The 12961-nt window shown below is 45.7% G+C and overlaps 3 protein-coding genes across 4 annotated transcripts; 1 reads left to right on the forward strand and 2 right to left on the reverse strand.

Annotated features, from left to right (window-relative positions):
• Positions 1–702: 702 nt before the first annotated feature.
• On the reverse strand, positions 703–2191 carry LOC112874122 (ribosome-binding factor PSRP1, chloroplastic). Its single transcript, XM_025937298.1, has 2 exons — positions 1780–2191; positions 703–1670 (listed from the first exon to the last, which is right to left on the reverse strand). The coding sequence occupies exons 1-2, from the start codon at positions 2029–2031 to the stop codon at positions 957–959; spliced, it is 966 nt and encodes a 321-aa protein (XP_025793083.1). The 5' UTR covers positions 2032–2191; the 3' UTR covers positions 703–956.
• A 299-nt stretch (positions 2192–2490) lies between these two features.
• Positions 2491–9496, reverse strand: LOC112874121 (sucrose nonfermenting 4-like protein). Its single transcript, XM_025937297.1, has 13 exons — positions 8890–9496; positions 8098–8185; positions 7423–7593; positions 6914–7048; positions 6767–6826; positions 5929–6018; positions 5110–5241; positions 4221–4365; positions 3960–4133; positions 3700–3763; positions 3535–3604; positions 3026–3143; positions 2491–2946 (listed from the first exon to the last, which is right to left on the reverse strand). The coding sequence occupies exons 1-13, from the start codon at positions 9021–9023 to the stop codon at positions 2852–2854; spliced, it is 1476 nt and encodes a 491-aa protein (XP_025793082.1). The 5' UTR covers positions 9024–9496; the 3' UTR covers positions 2491–2851.
• Positions 9497–10665: 1169 nt separating this feature from the next.
• LOC112875036 (acyl carrier protein 3, chloroplastic-like) lies at positions 10666–12691 on the forward strand. 2 transcript variants are annotated; one of them, XM_025938717.1, is made up of 4 exons: positions 10666–10972; positions 11053–11163; positions 11908–12030; positions 12287–12691. In XM_025938717.1, exons 1-4 carry the CDS (start codon positions 10901–10903, stop codon positions 12413–12415), a joined length of 435 nt encoding a protein of 144 aa, XP_025794502.1. In that variant the 5' UTR covers positions 10666–10900; the 3' UTR covers positions 12416–12691. The 2 variants fall into 2 exon arrangements, with proteins under 2 accessions (XP_025794502.1, XP_025794503.1); XM_025938718.1 differs by having other exon boundaries at positions 10667–10966.
• Positions 12692–12961: the final 270 nt, after the last annotated feature.

Raw genomic sequence — 12961 nt, forward strand, 5'->3', positions numbered from 1 at the left:
TCCCTAGTAGGCCCTAGCTAGCTAGCTCGCCCGCCCAGCGACAACCATGGCCACCCATAAGCATGCATGCATGTAACTACGGAACTAACAGTCTCTACTAATTCTACGCATTGTTGGCTGCTGCTGATCCGATTAAGGCGACCAATCAACGAATGAAGCGTCTGGACTCTGGAGTAGTGGAGGTAGATTAGATAGCCATCTCATCTCATCTGTGAACAATGCGCATGCATCCATGGACCAATCAATCGAATCATGGCATGTATATTTTTCTCGATCGGTGGTCCCGTCCATCGTCTATCTCAGTCTGTCTGCGCTGCGCCCTCCGGATGGCCGGCCACTGCGCTGTCGTCGTCGGCGTCCTCTTGCTCTGCTCTGCTCCCCTCCACTGTCCTCTGTCCACTCCGATCCGGCCGCCGCGACCAAGCTACCAGCCAAATTAGTTGCCGTCAGCCTCCACCGTGCTCCGCGACACCATGCACCACCCCATGCCAATATGCCATGCATGTCCGCCCCTTGATTTTTTTTTCTCTTTTTTGAGGGAGTAGCTAGCCAGCTAGATCCTGTCCACTAGAAACTGCAGTTGCTTGCTTGCTTGCTTTGAAGACGAGAAGAATCTTGTGACAATTGGGCCGTTGCTTTCAAGAAGAATGCTCTGCTCTGCTCTTGGTGTCATGTCATGGTGTTGGTCGGCCTAGGCCCATATATACCTACATGGGCTTCTTCGTCGATCTCTTATTATATATATCAGCAAATTGGTAGTACAGATTAAGGCCAACCTCGTTGTCACGGCACGTGTACAAAGTACAAACTCAAGGTGCGTACTACCTACCAGGCATGCTACTCATCGCGTGCAGAGTTACAAACGTGACACAGGACGAGTGAGATCGATGACATTGCTGGCAATTGTATCGTCGACGAGTTTGCCAGGCAACTGCTGGCATAGTGGCATGGCTTGGCTAGCTGGTGTCGCCCCGGCGCACGGCGGCGTAGGAGGGCTCTCCTGCTGCTGCTGGTAATGCAGTAATGGTCTCCTTGTGGACGTGGCCGTCCTCGTCCTCCTTGGGGATGATGATGCCGTAGCCGCCCTCCTTCCTCTTGTACAGGATGTTCACCTCGCCGGTCTCCTCGTTCCTGAACGCGTAGAAGTCGTGGTCCACGTTCTCCAGCTGCTCCAGCGCCTCGTCCACGCCCAGCGGCGGCATCTCGAACACCTTGGTGCGCACCACCTTGGCGAGCACCGTGTCCTCATCCTCGGCTCCCACGGCCTCCGTCAGGTCCTGCTCGGCCGCCTGGTCGTCTTCTTCTTCTTGCTCATCGTCGGCAATGGCATCCGAAAGAAGGCCGGCGCCGGCATCCGACTCATCCCACTCCTTGATGATGTGGCGCGCGCGCACGTCCGTCTCCTTCTCCTTGATCTTGCGGAGCTTGCGCTTGATGATGGAGGCGGCCATGTCGATGCTGGCGTAGGTGGACTCGGCGTCCTCCTCGGCGCGGAGGACGCCGTGGCGCTTGCTGAAGAGCGTGATCTCGCAGCGGGAGGTCTTGGGGCCCCTGCCCAGGTCGCCGCCGCGGGCAGACAGACGGACGTCCACCTCGCGGACCAGGTGGCAGTGCTTCGACACGGCCCGACCGACCTTGTCCTCGATGTGCTCCTTCACCTTCTCCGACACCTGCACTTTATTTTATTTTTTTTCTATGTTTCTTTCTGTACTCCATCCAGTTCGAAGCAAAGCAACGCAAGGCAAAATCGAAGGGGAAAGGAAAATCAATCAATCTGACCTTGACGTTCCTGCCCTGCATGATGAGGCGCACCGAGGAGAGCGGCCCGTCCCACGCCATCCGCACCGACACGCCCACGCCGCCGCGGCGCGGGACAACAACAACGGCCACCGGCTGAGCGGCCAGCGCGCGCCCCAGGAAGCCCGAGCGGAGGGAAGAGCAAGGCCTGGGACTGGGACTGGGAGCCAGCGAGACGCGGTGGTTGGGAAGGCTGATGGCGGCAGCGGGAATTGCTGCGGCGGCGGCCGCCATGGCTTCAATCTCTCTCTTCTCCGACGGGTGGAAGAACGCAGATGCTTGGGGCTGGGGGGCAAGGAAAGAGGAGATGGATAATGCTATTGCTAGCTACAACAACTCACCGGCAGCAGCGAAAGATAGGAGGGGTATCCTATCCCATCCTACCCTATCCACGCACCTTGCCCATCCACCGGGATCAGCGCGGTGACTCGCCCTGTAGTCGACCATCGAATTGGACGTTTCCACTCTGCAACCATCGACAAAAGGTTGGGAGTCGCCTCTGCATTGTTGCCACGCTGCCCGGAGATAACGACTGCCCACCAGAACCAGCACGCGCTCTAAAACACTAACTACTCGAATCAATTTCCCTGTAAAATTCACTCTTGTGTTTGATGCCACCAGGCCCCTAGCAGCACAGCACACGACTATTGGAATGGAACAAGAACAAGAACAAGATCATGCCACGACCTTCGGGGCGGGGCTGGCTGGCTGGCTGGGGGCGCCACGGTCTCGGAGCAACCGAGCCAGACAGAAAACAATCCAATAAATAAAAATCACCAGATATTTTGTGTAACAAGGGGCACAAAAATAAAAAAGAGAAACAAAGGAACTTTACAGACCCTCAACTGAACTGAACTGAATGGCCATTATCAGCAAAGACAAGCCGCCACCTTTAATCCCACCTTAATTATCCAAAGGCTAGAGGCAGCCAGAGATAGAGAGAGATCCATTCGTCCATGGCATTGGCATGGCGGCTTGCTTCGCACCTGCTGTTTGCTACAGTTAAAACTCCAGCACTTGTCACAACAAAACATCCATCCATGCTCCTCAGTCCTCACAAGCTCAGCAAGAACTTGAAAATATCACTCAGTGATATTATGCCTTCCACACGTTTGCTGCCAGCTTCCACAATGAACACTCGCCGCACCCCTACCAACAAAATACAAAGAAAGGTTAAGGCGTTATTCTTCACCAGGCAGCAGCAACCTACATGTCCCAGCGGACTCACCAGGATTAGACAGTCGCTCCATCACTTTCAGCAAAGGATCAGACCGGAGGCACATCTGGCACCTCTGCCCGTTGAAAAAACCAAAAGGTGTATTGGCATCTTGTCCAAGTTGCAAAGCCTGAAATTCACAAAGAAACATGTTCAGGCCCAAACCAAAACATATGCATAACTTATGAGGCAGCCCTGTTTTTTAATTGCATAGCATAACCACTTGGTCACAGAATCTGACTATCAGGACACACAAATAAGCTACAAGATCCTCTGCTGTTTTCCAAACCTGCTTACAGCGAATCTGCCACTGCAGATATTGACACACTTATTCTTTTGCAAGAACAGTGAGACAGTCTTAGTGTCAAAAATAAAATTTTCTAGGCCTACATTTTTTCCCCATCTTCCAAATTACCAACTCAATACCAAAATTGTACCTCTAACCAAGCCACCATATGCTTCAAGCTTTCAACCGATCTGACCAAGACAGGTCGGAGTGTACTAAAACTTTACTAGCATACCTGATGAATGGTCATCTCCTCCAAGCGAACATGTGTGTAGACCTTGTCTTTTGCTAGAGCTGTGATGTCACTACAAGATGGAATGAACTCGATGATAAATACATGGACTCATGAACAGAGCCGAAAGAACTGAACCTGAGCTATCTACAGGTTAAAATGGTGTACCTTCTGGAATAAGTGTCAAGCAGCGAATCATTTTCATCCACAATTGGTATTGAGCTGACTCCAGCTGCAAACAACAGTGCGGATAGGCGTAACAGATTACTTTCGCTACATAATAGAGCCAATAGTTTCAAGTGGAACTGGTGTTGAACTTCAGCTGTTAAACAAGAATTGCCAAAGGAAATGCAAGCAGGAGCACCGTAATAACCTCTGCATTTCCAAGTTACAGTTTTCAGTTCCAGGAAAATGAACACAGAACATACCTTGAACCAGCATGTTAAGGGCAGAGCTAAGTGATGCATGAGGCCGCAACATAGCCAATGGACGACTGTTTGGATCACCAATTTTTGGAACCCAGGAACCCAGCGGAATTGTGCATACTGGTTGGTTTAGAATAGGCAAATTACCAGTTGAGTTCTTGAAATATCTACAAATACCTGTAAAGGTACACCATATTAAGATAACTTGCACAAGTTGCTGATTGTATAGATAAGTTCCACATTTCTACAGGGGGAGCAACTTACATTTCAAAATTCCTGAAAGGGATGCGAGATGCAACAGCTGCGGGAATGATCCATCTGATGATGATGAATAAATAACTGGCACTGTAGAAATGCCATTTTGCAATATCTTTAGAGCAATGTCCCTCAAGGACTCGTAAGGGGTGGCCTAGACAACAGATCAATCGAGTATGAGCAGATTGCCACATAAATAGCAGTAAGTTTTGCAAAGTGAATAAGCAAGGGGAGGACGGAAAAGAAAACCAGAAAATTTTCTTAGCAGTTGACATTCTCATCATTTCACAATCATGGAACTTGCAACAAATATTATGTTAAAATGCTTGTAGCGAACGGGTGCCTAGCCGGATTGGTTAGGTGGCCTCAGTAGCACTCCTCAGGTCCTGGGTTCGACTCCCGGTGGGAGCAAATTTCAGGCTGGGGTTAAAAAAATCCCCTCGCCTGCCGCCACGCCAAAGCACGAAAGGAAGGTCCCGGCCCGCACTCACATGGGTAACGGCACCCCTGTGTAAGGGTGGGGCATGGGTTCGGGGATTTTCTCGGCCTGCGTGCGAGGTCTTCTCTTATTCAATGCTCGGGGGTTTCTTCCCCCACAGGCCGAGTTTTTAAAATGCTTGTAACTCCCTGATATGTGTAAGTGTAAATGATGTATTCCCATCGATCAAGGAAAAAAGAACAACCCATCACCCATCACTGAGAAAATGTAGTCTCACCAACTCACCTACTCATACATCACTAATGTTAAGTGGTCTTTCTTAACCAATTAAAAAACATTAGTATACCTTCATCCTGATATGTTGGATTGCCAACATATCAATTCAAGATAAAAGTCGACTATTCAAACTGCATAGAGATTCCAAATTCAATTTTCAATCATAAACAGGCACCAACTTACATGCACTAGAGGCTGATGTGGTCGCCACTGACCATCATGTCTTCCATAAGTTTGCCGCTTAGCCTCTTTCCATGCAGATATGGTGTGTGTTTCAAGCTGCTCCTCTGTCAAGTTCGAGCCATGAGTTTCTAGCTGCAGCAAAAGCATAATAATTTTATAAAACAATTCAATCAAAGTAACATCCAAAAATAAGCCCACATAAAACTCCTACCATATATGTTTACAGATACACTTTTTTTGGCACATACTATTGTGCTGCCAAAAGGTTTGACAACAGAGAGTACAAACCCAAATTATGACACCGGCTAATACACTAGTCATCCATATCTCCAGTGTGGCAGGTTCACTTCTATTCTCCAAAGCCCTTCTAACAATGATTCCAACCATTTTCACTATTTTAATTCCATATTTTAGGACTGCTACCGAGCGTTGTGGTAGAAAATTTCTGACTATGTATCAGTATGATGACAATCCAATCAAATTTAAAAGTTTCAAAGCGCATGATACAGCATAAAAATTGAGTATTCCAGCATCCTGTAAAAGGAGAAACACATATTCAAATTCAGAGCATCTAAAGAAAAGACACATGTACTCATACAAGTCATTTGAGTTCCTATGAAGTGGGCACAATTTCGTTCATTGCCTAAGCTATGCTTAACTGAGACTACTAAGAAAGTCCTCTGAGAGGAGCTGTGAAATCTTCTCTACTCTATATTTCAACATCTAGCTGAGTGAAAGGATGATGGAAGAAAACCACTGATCAATGTAACAAGAATTTAAAGAAACTAAGAGCAAAGAATCAGAGCTAAAATAATGTACCTCTTTCAATATGAGTATGAAATCCAATGGGCTCAGAAGGCCAACAAACTGACCTCTGAACGAGTCCCACAGAGGAGCTACAGGAATTCCCTGTAAGTTTCACCATGGAATAAACATCTTCCAAATTACGAGTGAAATTGATGGTGAATGTAATGTATAACAAGATCAACAACGACACCACCACAAAGAAGACATAAAATGGTAGTAAACTCTTTGCATCCAGATGAAACCTAAAAAAGCAATGCAAGTTTGCTGTGCCTTTTTAAAAGATATCTACAAGAAAATGCTGCAATGCAAAAAATGGTAGAGAGATCCAGTATGTCCTACCATTAGGGTCAGAACACAGCCCTCAACTAGTTAACACAAACCACGATGTAATAAAGAAACCAATAGTTGAGATCACTCAGGCTGCAATCATGTTCATGGTGTTGACTTGTACTAGTGCACATGATACATGTACGACTAGTGCAAATTGAGATTTCATTCAATTGCAGTGGTGAATCAAATTAGATTAATTAACGCTGCCTGTGGAACCAAGTATTACAACTATATGTCACTAATTGCTACTACGAATCCAACAGTATCAACTTTGTTGTAACTCTGATCAAAGCATGAACTTGGACAGTCAAACTATGCCATATAAAAATGAATGGAGTAAAATGTATTGTGCCTAGCCAAAAGCCATCTAAGAAGTAACAACACAGTATAAAATGCAGGTTAAAGATTTGAAGTTTATGAATGTAGAATGTAAGGCAAAAATAGACGAAATTATGGAACTAAGGCTTGCCGCAACCAAAGATACAGAACTGGAAGTGACAGATTGGGTAACATTTAATACCTGTTCATGCAGGATATGGAAAGATTGCTTCACAGGTAAATTAATGTCTAAAGCAATAACCTGAATTCAAAAATATTATTGCTAACTTTATAAGAAAAAACTTTAAATTAAAAACAAAACCACAATAAGGACAGCTGATTTTCATACCTTGCCCGAATCTGGAAGCAAATCATAGCCAGTATGCAAACTCAGATACTCAGAAACACGGCACCTAGAGATTTGTATAGCAGCCTCTGAAACTCTAGGAGTACCGTCCTGAATATTACCATCTGACAACGTAACCTGATTATAAAGAGAAGTTAAATCATTTGCATGCTACCCTTTATCAAGAACTCAAAGGGTTTTTTAATAGTATTAAGATAAACATTGGCACATTGCCGATAAGAGATTCAGCATAATGGCATCACACCAGCAAGCCTAAAAATAAAACGTCCTGCTCCCCACCTCATAAAAACATCATTTCTCAAGAAATCATAACACTAATAAGCCTGTGATCTTGAGGATATAATGCTTTAGAAATATGTAATTCAAATCGTCACTACTATCAGATCACAGCTAGGGCACATCATGTGGTCAATAACCCAATAGTCAGTTATAGGTCAGCATCTAATTAATCAAGTATTATGGAATTTCTAGAAAAGAGGAACGATCCTTACCGTACGTTGAAAATTTTCATTATCCACATCCATCCTGGTTCCGGGTGTGCTTGGACTCAATACTGAGTTTATTTCCCTTGTCAAGTATACAGTGTTAACTATGCCATACTCTCCTGATATAGTAGGTTGGCGCTCATCGTGCCGCCACTCCCCATCCACAAAGAACTTGTACTGCATATAAAATGAAATAAAATAAAAATCAGGTTAGGAAGTTTTTACACTAAAAATGATTGATGGCATAGATGGCATGCACAATTTATGCAGAAGATAAATAGATATAACTTCAAACATGAGAGCACAAAGATAAGTTGTCATGGTATTTAAATGCAAGAAGGAAGGTTCACTCTAAAAGGTACAATGTCACACGTATGGCCTGCAGACTTCATCCAAAACTACTGAGATCCTCCAGATAAATCTCGCATTATATTTAAATCTTGTAGTATATCATGTCCCAACACAAAAGAAAAAAGACGTGTGAAAAATTATGAGGTGGAGGTGCACAAAAATCTCAATGGATTAATAAAAATAACTCACAGTAAATTTACAAAGTTAGATGGTGAAATGTGACAGCAGAACATAAAGCCATAAGCCAAAGAGTAAGCATGATAATTTTTTAAAAATAGCATGGTAGGTACAGGACAACTGTTAAATAGCTAGGGAGATAAAGAAGGGCACCTGGTGCATTCCTGGAGACAGGCTGCAAATAGCCTGAAATACGGTCGGGCAGCCTTCAACAGGAGACATTTGCAAATGCTCTGACCACCTACGACAAATGCATGGCTGTTAGTTGCAAAGTAACGACAATTCAGGGGCGTTACGAGTTAGTGACTAGCGGGAAGGCGGGAAGGCGGGAAGGCAAGTGATTCCACCTTTACCGCGTAGGAACAAATAAGGTGCAGAAGAAGAGAGGGAATCTAGATCAATCTAAAAAAGAATCTATTTTGATTGCTTGGCGAAGGTGTCCGATCTACTAGCTCTCCTAGGGATAAAGTGGGGCAGGGGCATAACTTCATCGATATTTTCACTGTATACTCATTTCCATTCGAAAACCATAGGGAAAGTAACAAACAAATGTCATCGAACGGTGCGCCCCGGGCAAAGCTCTGAGATAGCCCGCAGTTTACGGGAAGCTGCATTGAATGGCTAGTGGTCTCTCATGCATGACATCAGACAGATCACAGATATCAAGACAGCTCCCAGCAAGGGAGCATAGAGATGATCCATTCATCAATTGCAGGAAACCTATCTTATCATGACACCAAGATGGTAATAGGCAAACTGGGGGAATGTGTAAGTACGGTGAGATTCACTTGGAAAGCGAACCTCGCTGCATGCACACATCAAACTAGTTTTGAACAGTACAAGGAAGGGTGAGCAGACTAGCGCTAATACTGATACTGGTGAGACGGTGCAATCGCGAGTAGATACATACGCACTGCTAGAGCAGAGGAGGGCAATTTGACAAACCTGGTAAAGGAGCCTGATACGAAGACCCTCTTGCCACCGTAGGGCCAAACAAAGCGGGCCGGGACGGTGGCTCCGGCGCTGCTGACGCCGACGCCCCCGGCGTCGTGGGCGGAATCAGCGCCGTGCGAGAACATGATGGCGGGCGGGCGGGCAGAGCAGCGGGAGGGGAGGGGAGGAGATCGAATCCGCTCGCGAGGAAGGAGAGCAAACCCTAGAGCCGCGCACGCGCGCAGAGGTGGAGGGGGAGGAGGAGGGAGAAGGGCGCACCAGCCGCGACGGGATCCTCCGCGTGGTGCGCGAGAGGGCTCCCCGCGCGAGGAGAGATCACCCGCGCCGGGACGAGCAGCCCCCGCTCCAAGCCATATCCGACCCACGCGAGACTGAGACGGGGTGAGACGAATCGGGGCGCGGGGAATCGAGGCGAGATCGAGGCGGGTGGCGGGAATGGCGAGGGACGCAGAGAGGGGGAGGGCGGCGGCGGGGATCCGGAGATGCGAATGCGGCGTGGGGAGGGAAGGCGGAGGAGGAGATGGAGATGGAGACGGAGACGGAGACGGAGACGGAGAGGAAAGGAGGAGGAGAGGAGATGGGTGCTGGGAAGGCAGGGCACAGGGTCGACGAGAAAAGAAAAGAAAAAAAAACAAAGGGGCGGGCCGGGCCTCCCTTCCCGCGGGATCTTCTGCGCCGCCGCCGCACACCACATGGATGCTTTGCTTCCTTCCTCCTCAGTCCTCTCACTGCTCATTTTGGTAGGGGCCATTTGGTTTGGAGGGATTTATTATAAACTCCATCAATAAACTTTAATATTTTTCTTTATCCAAATACGAAGACTTATAAGTGAAGCTTATACTCATAAGTCCCTTCAATGGATATTTATAGAGCTTATTTTATGTTGGTCCTACCAAAACATCTCTTCTTTCCTCCCACTACCCTTATCATCCTCACCTATAAGGGTATTAAAAAGGGGCAGAAAGATCATTACCAACTACGTAAAATTTTTATAAGCCGCTACAACCAAACGTCACTTTAGGCTTATAATAAACCTCTCTATGTGAGAGACTTATGAGCTTATAATAAGTCCTTTCGAACCAAACAACGTCCATCTTAGTAGCTGCCCGGCAGCCATGCAAATCGTGAACTATGCAAAGCTGACTTAGATAACACGATGCAATTGATATTATAACATTAGAAATAGCTTAAAACATACTAGATGTTGCTAAAGTAGATGTGCCCACGAAGCTATTGGGCTGTGGGCTAGCATTGCATCATAACATAAAGTTTCTTTTTAGATTTCTATTTGGAAGCCTCTACTTCTCAGCTTTATACCTTAACTTGTGACAAATGTGGCAAAAAGAATTTAATCTAATTCACCGATTTGTAGTATGTATCTTACTCCCGTCAACCTGTACACGTAATAAACATATAAAGAAAGTGCTGTTAACTTTAATTACAGTAGCGCATATTTTGAGCCAATAATAAGGTAATGTTTCATTCCACACATACTGTAAGTTTATTTAGTTTTCACCAATAATAAGGCAATGTTTCATTCCATATGTGCTGTAAGTTTATTTAGTTTTCAAACTTAGTGTTCGTTTAAGATCCTTTGCTTTGTGTTATATGTTTTGTCGACGGTCAAATGAAAACTATCTTTTTCTAACCGGAGTAAAATTGTTTGCTTTGGATAAAATTCGACCTTGTTCAAGGCCATTCCATGACAAGAAAAGCCAGGCTTCCTCGTTTGCGTTGCGTCCCACGAAACGGCAACAAATGGGGCCAGACGGGAATGGTCGTCCCAAAGACGCATCGGCATAGCCGCAACATCGGAGTCGATTCCATCGACGGTCGTCGATACTAACGAGGCGAGGCAACTGCCGCCTCCCCGGATCCCCCGCGATAAAGCACCCGCACCTCAGCTCCCACTCAGTCCTCTCTCTTGGCACTCATCGCGAGCAGCAGCATCGCTCTTTCCGCTCATCTCCGAGTCGGCCCCGCGTGCACCCTTCTTGCAGCCATGGCTGCTCCCGTCGCCGCAGCCGCCGGAAGATCGGCCGTCCTCGCCTACTCCCCTGCGCTACGGGTACAGGTCCCAATTTACTGGTGCAGAACTTGGATCTTGATTCGGAGAAGCTGAAGACCTGTAGCTTTGCTTTCCTATCACTGTAGGGAATGGATGCAGTGTCGTTTCGAGTATCAGCATCTTTCCCCAGGCAAAGAGCAAGCTTTCCATCAATTCGGGTGCAGCGGATTCCAAAGCGCTTTCAGGTGTCATGTTCGGTACGTATCAGTACCATCTTTGCGTTGCGTTATTCCATCCACTGCACATTGTCATCCCCACGACCTTCCAGATTGCTGTAATCAAAACTGCACATTGTCATCTTTCTTGCTGCAGTGCTGATGAATGTCAGTATATCAAGCATTTCGTCATGACGTGATGAATGCCTTCAGTCCTTCACACAACTAGAAAATAGGAAGCTGTCATTTGATGGAAAATTTTCTTGTGTCAGTCTCATGGCACCTTCTCTTTTTGAGTGAACATGAGATGTTCTCTAGATCTGCACAAATTTTAATTTTGGGCCAGTGGAAGAATACACATGGCTAGTTTTTTCCACTTCAAACACCTTCAGATTTCCTTTAGAGAGAATCTTTTTAATAACGTTATTTCTGCTACTGAGTACCAACATTGTTTGTTTCTGAACATTGTACTGATCTCTTTGAGCGGGGCATTGTTCTTGTATCTTGTACCTCCACTTCAAAGACATTGCTCCTGTAGCTTCGGCATGTTATTCTGATGCTAAAGTAGACTACAAAATGGTTGTAATTGCATCTTTAAGCATTTTTCTTGATGCTTCGACCTTATTTTGTTGGAATGTATACAGCCACTACAGCAGTGTTCTTGGTTGTACAGTGGTAAGCGTGGTGGGTAGCAGAGAGTACATTGTGAAATGCTTATAGCATATGTCTGCACCACTGGAACTCCCTTGTGAAGGTTTCTGAAAATTGGTTTTGATTTTTGAATAGGCTAAACAAGAAACTATTGAGAAGGTTTGTGAAATAGTTAAGGGTCAGTTAGCTCTACCCGAAGACAGCACTGTAACAGGAGAGACAAAGTTTGTGGACCTTGGAGCTGATTCACTTGACACTGTAATTTCTTAAACTCGTGTGATTATCTAACATCATATAACCATGCTCCTTCTTTGAAATTGAGGATCATCTCTGTTAATTTTTATTTTATGTGTTCATTTTTTTTGAAAGAATTTTATGTGTTCAATGTTAATCTACAACATTTGTAATAGCATTATTTTTCTGGGATTTGGCAACAAAGCACCTTTTATTGCCATTCATAACGTATTGGTCTGAATGCATCCTAATATTGCACACTGTCCTGAATGTGGCGCAGGTCGAAATTGTGATGGGGCTTGAGGAGGCATTCCAAATCAGCGTGGATGAATCAAGCGCTCAGGAGATCCAGACGGTGGGGGACGCTGCGGCTCTCATCGACAAGCTTATCACAGAGAAGGACGCTTGAAAGGACTGAAGTCATGGAGTTTCCTTAATGAATAGTTTTGCAGGCACCTACGTTGCTCTCTGGATGGTGGCGGCCATGCTTCCTTGCATTGCAACAATTAGTTAGAACTCCCAGGGATGCGTGCCTTTTGGGATTAATAAAAGAGGGAATCGTCCTATTTCCCTGAGAGACGGAGTCTTTTTTTCGTCTTAATATTGTGAGAGACAGTATTCCATTCATGTAGCTGAAAAAGATGTCGGAATTTGTTGCAATGAATTTGGACCTTTTCACCCATAACTTCCAAGCCAGTAAGATTATGAGTTTGCCTTAAATATGCTGTATCTTTTACCTTTGAATTGTTGAATTTGCCTGTGCCCCACAAAAGCTTTGATTCGGCTAGGCTGGACAACCCTGAGCAGCAAATTAAAGGAAAGGAGAGAATTCATCAAAGCAAATTCATTCACTTCTCGATTCAGCCATTCAGGCGTGCAGACCATGAGCACATCCCGGGGAATTCCTACTCGGCTATTCCTTTCTCCTACCAAACCGCTCCAGCTCCACCGCACC

Source organism: Panicum hallii, chromosome 9 (genome assembly GCF_002211085.1).
Source record: "Panicum hallii strain FIL2 chromosome 9, PHallii_v3.1, whole genome shotgun sequence".
Classification (NCBI taxonomy): domain Eukaryota; kingdom Viridiplantae; phylum Streptophyta; class Magnoliopsida; order Poales; family Poaceae; genus Panicum; species Panicum hallii.

What these genes read in the sequence shown, in the direction of transcription:
- LOC112874122 (XM_025937298.1), bottom strand. Translation starts at nt 2,031, where the DNA reads ATGGCGGCCGCCGCCGCAGCAATTCCCGCTGCCGCCATCAGCCTTCCC. An exon ending in TGCAGGGCAGGAACGTCAAG is followed by an intron (nt 1,671 to 1,779) that starts GTCAGATTGATT and finishes AATAAAGTGCAG; the next exon opens with GTGTCGGAGAAGGTGAAGGA.
- LOC112874121 (XM_025937297.1), bottom strand. Translation starts at nt 9,023, where the DNA reads ATGTTCTCGCACGGCGCTGATTCCGCCCACGACGCCGGGGGCGTCGGC. An exon ending in CCTTAACATGCTGGTTCAAG is followed by an intron (nt 3,764 to 3,959) that starts GTATGTTCTGTG and finishes TGTTGTTTGCAG; the next exon opens with CTGGAGTCAGCTCAATACCA. An exon ending in AGGAGATGACCATTCATCAG is followed by an intron (nt 3,144 to 3,534) that starts GTATGCTAGTAA and finishes TGTGAATTTCAG; the next exon opens with GCTTTGCAACTTGGACAAGA.
- LOC112875036 (XM_025938717.1), top strand. Translation starts at nt 10,901, where the DNA reads ATGGCTGCTCCCGTCGCCGCAGCCGCCGGAAGATCGGCCGTCCTCGCC. An exon ending in CCCCTGCGCTACGGGTACAG is followed by an intron (nt 10,973 to 11,052) that starts GTCCCAATTTAC and finishes CTATCACTGTAG; the next exon opens with GGAATGGATGCAGTGTCGTT. An exon ending in GCTTTCAGGTGTCATGTTCG is followed by an intron (nt 11,164 to 11,907) that starts GTACGTATCAGT and finishes ATTTTTGAATAG; the next exon opens with GCTAAACAAGAAACTATTGA.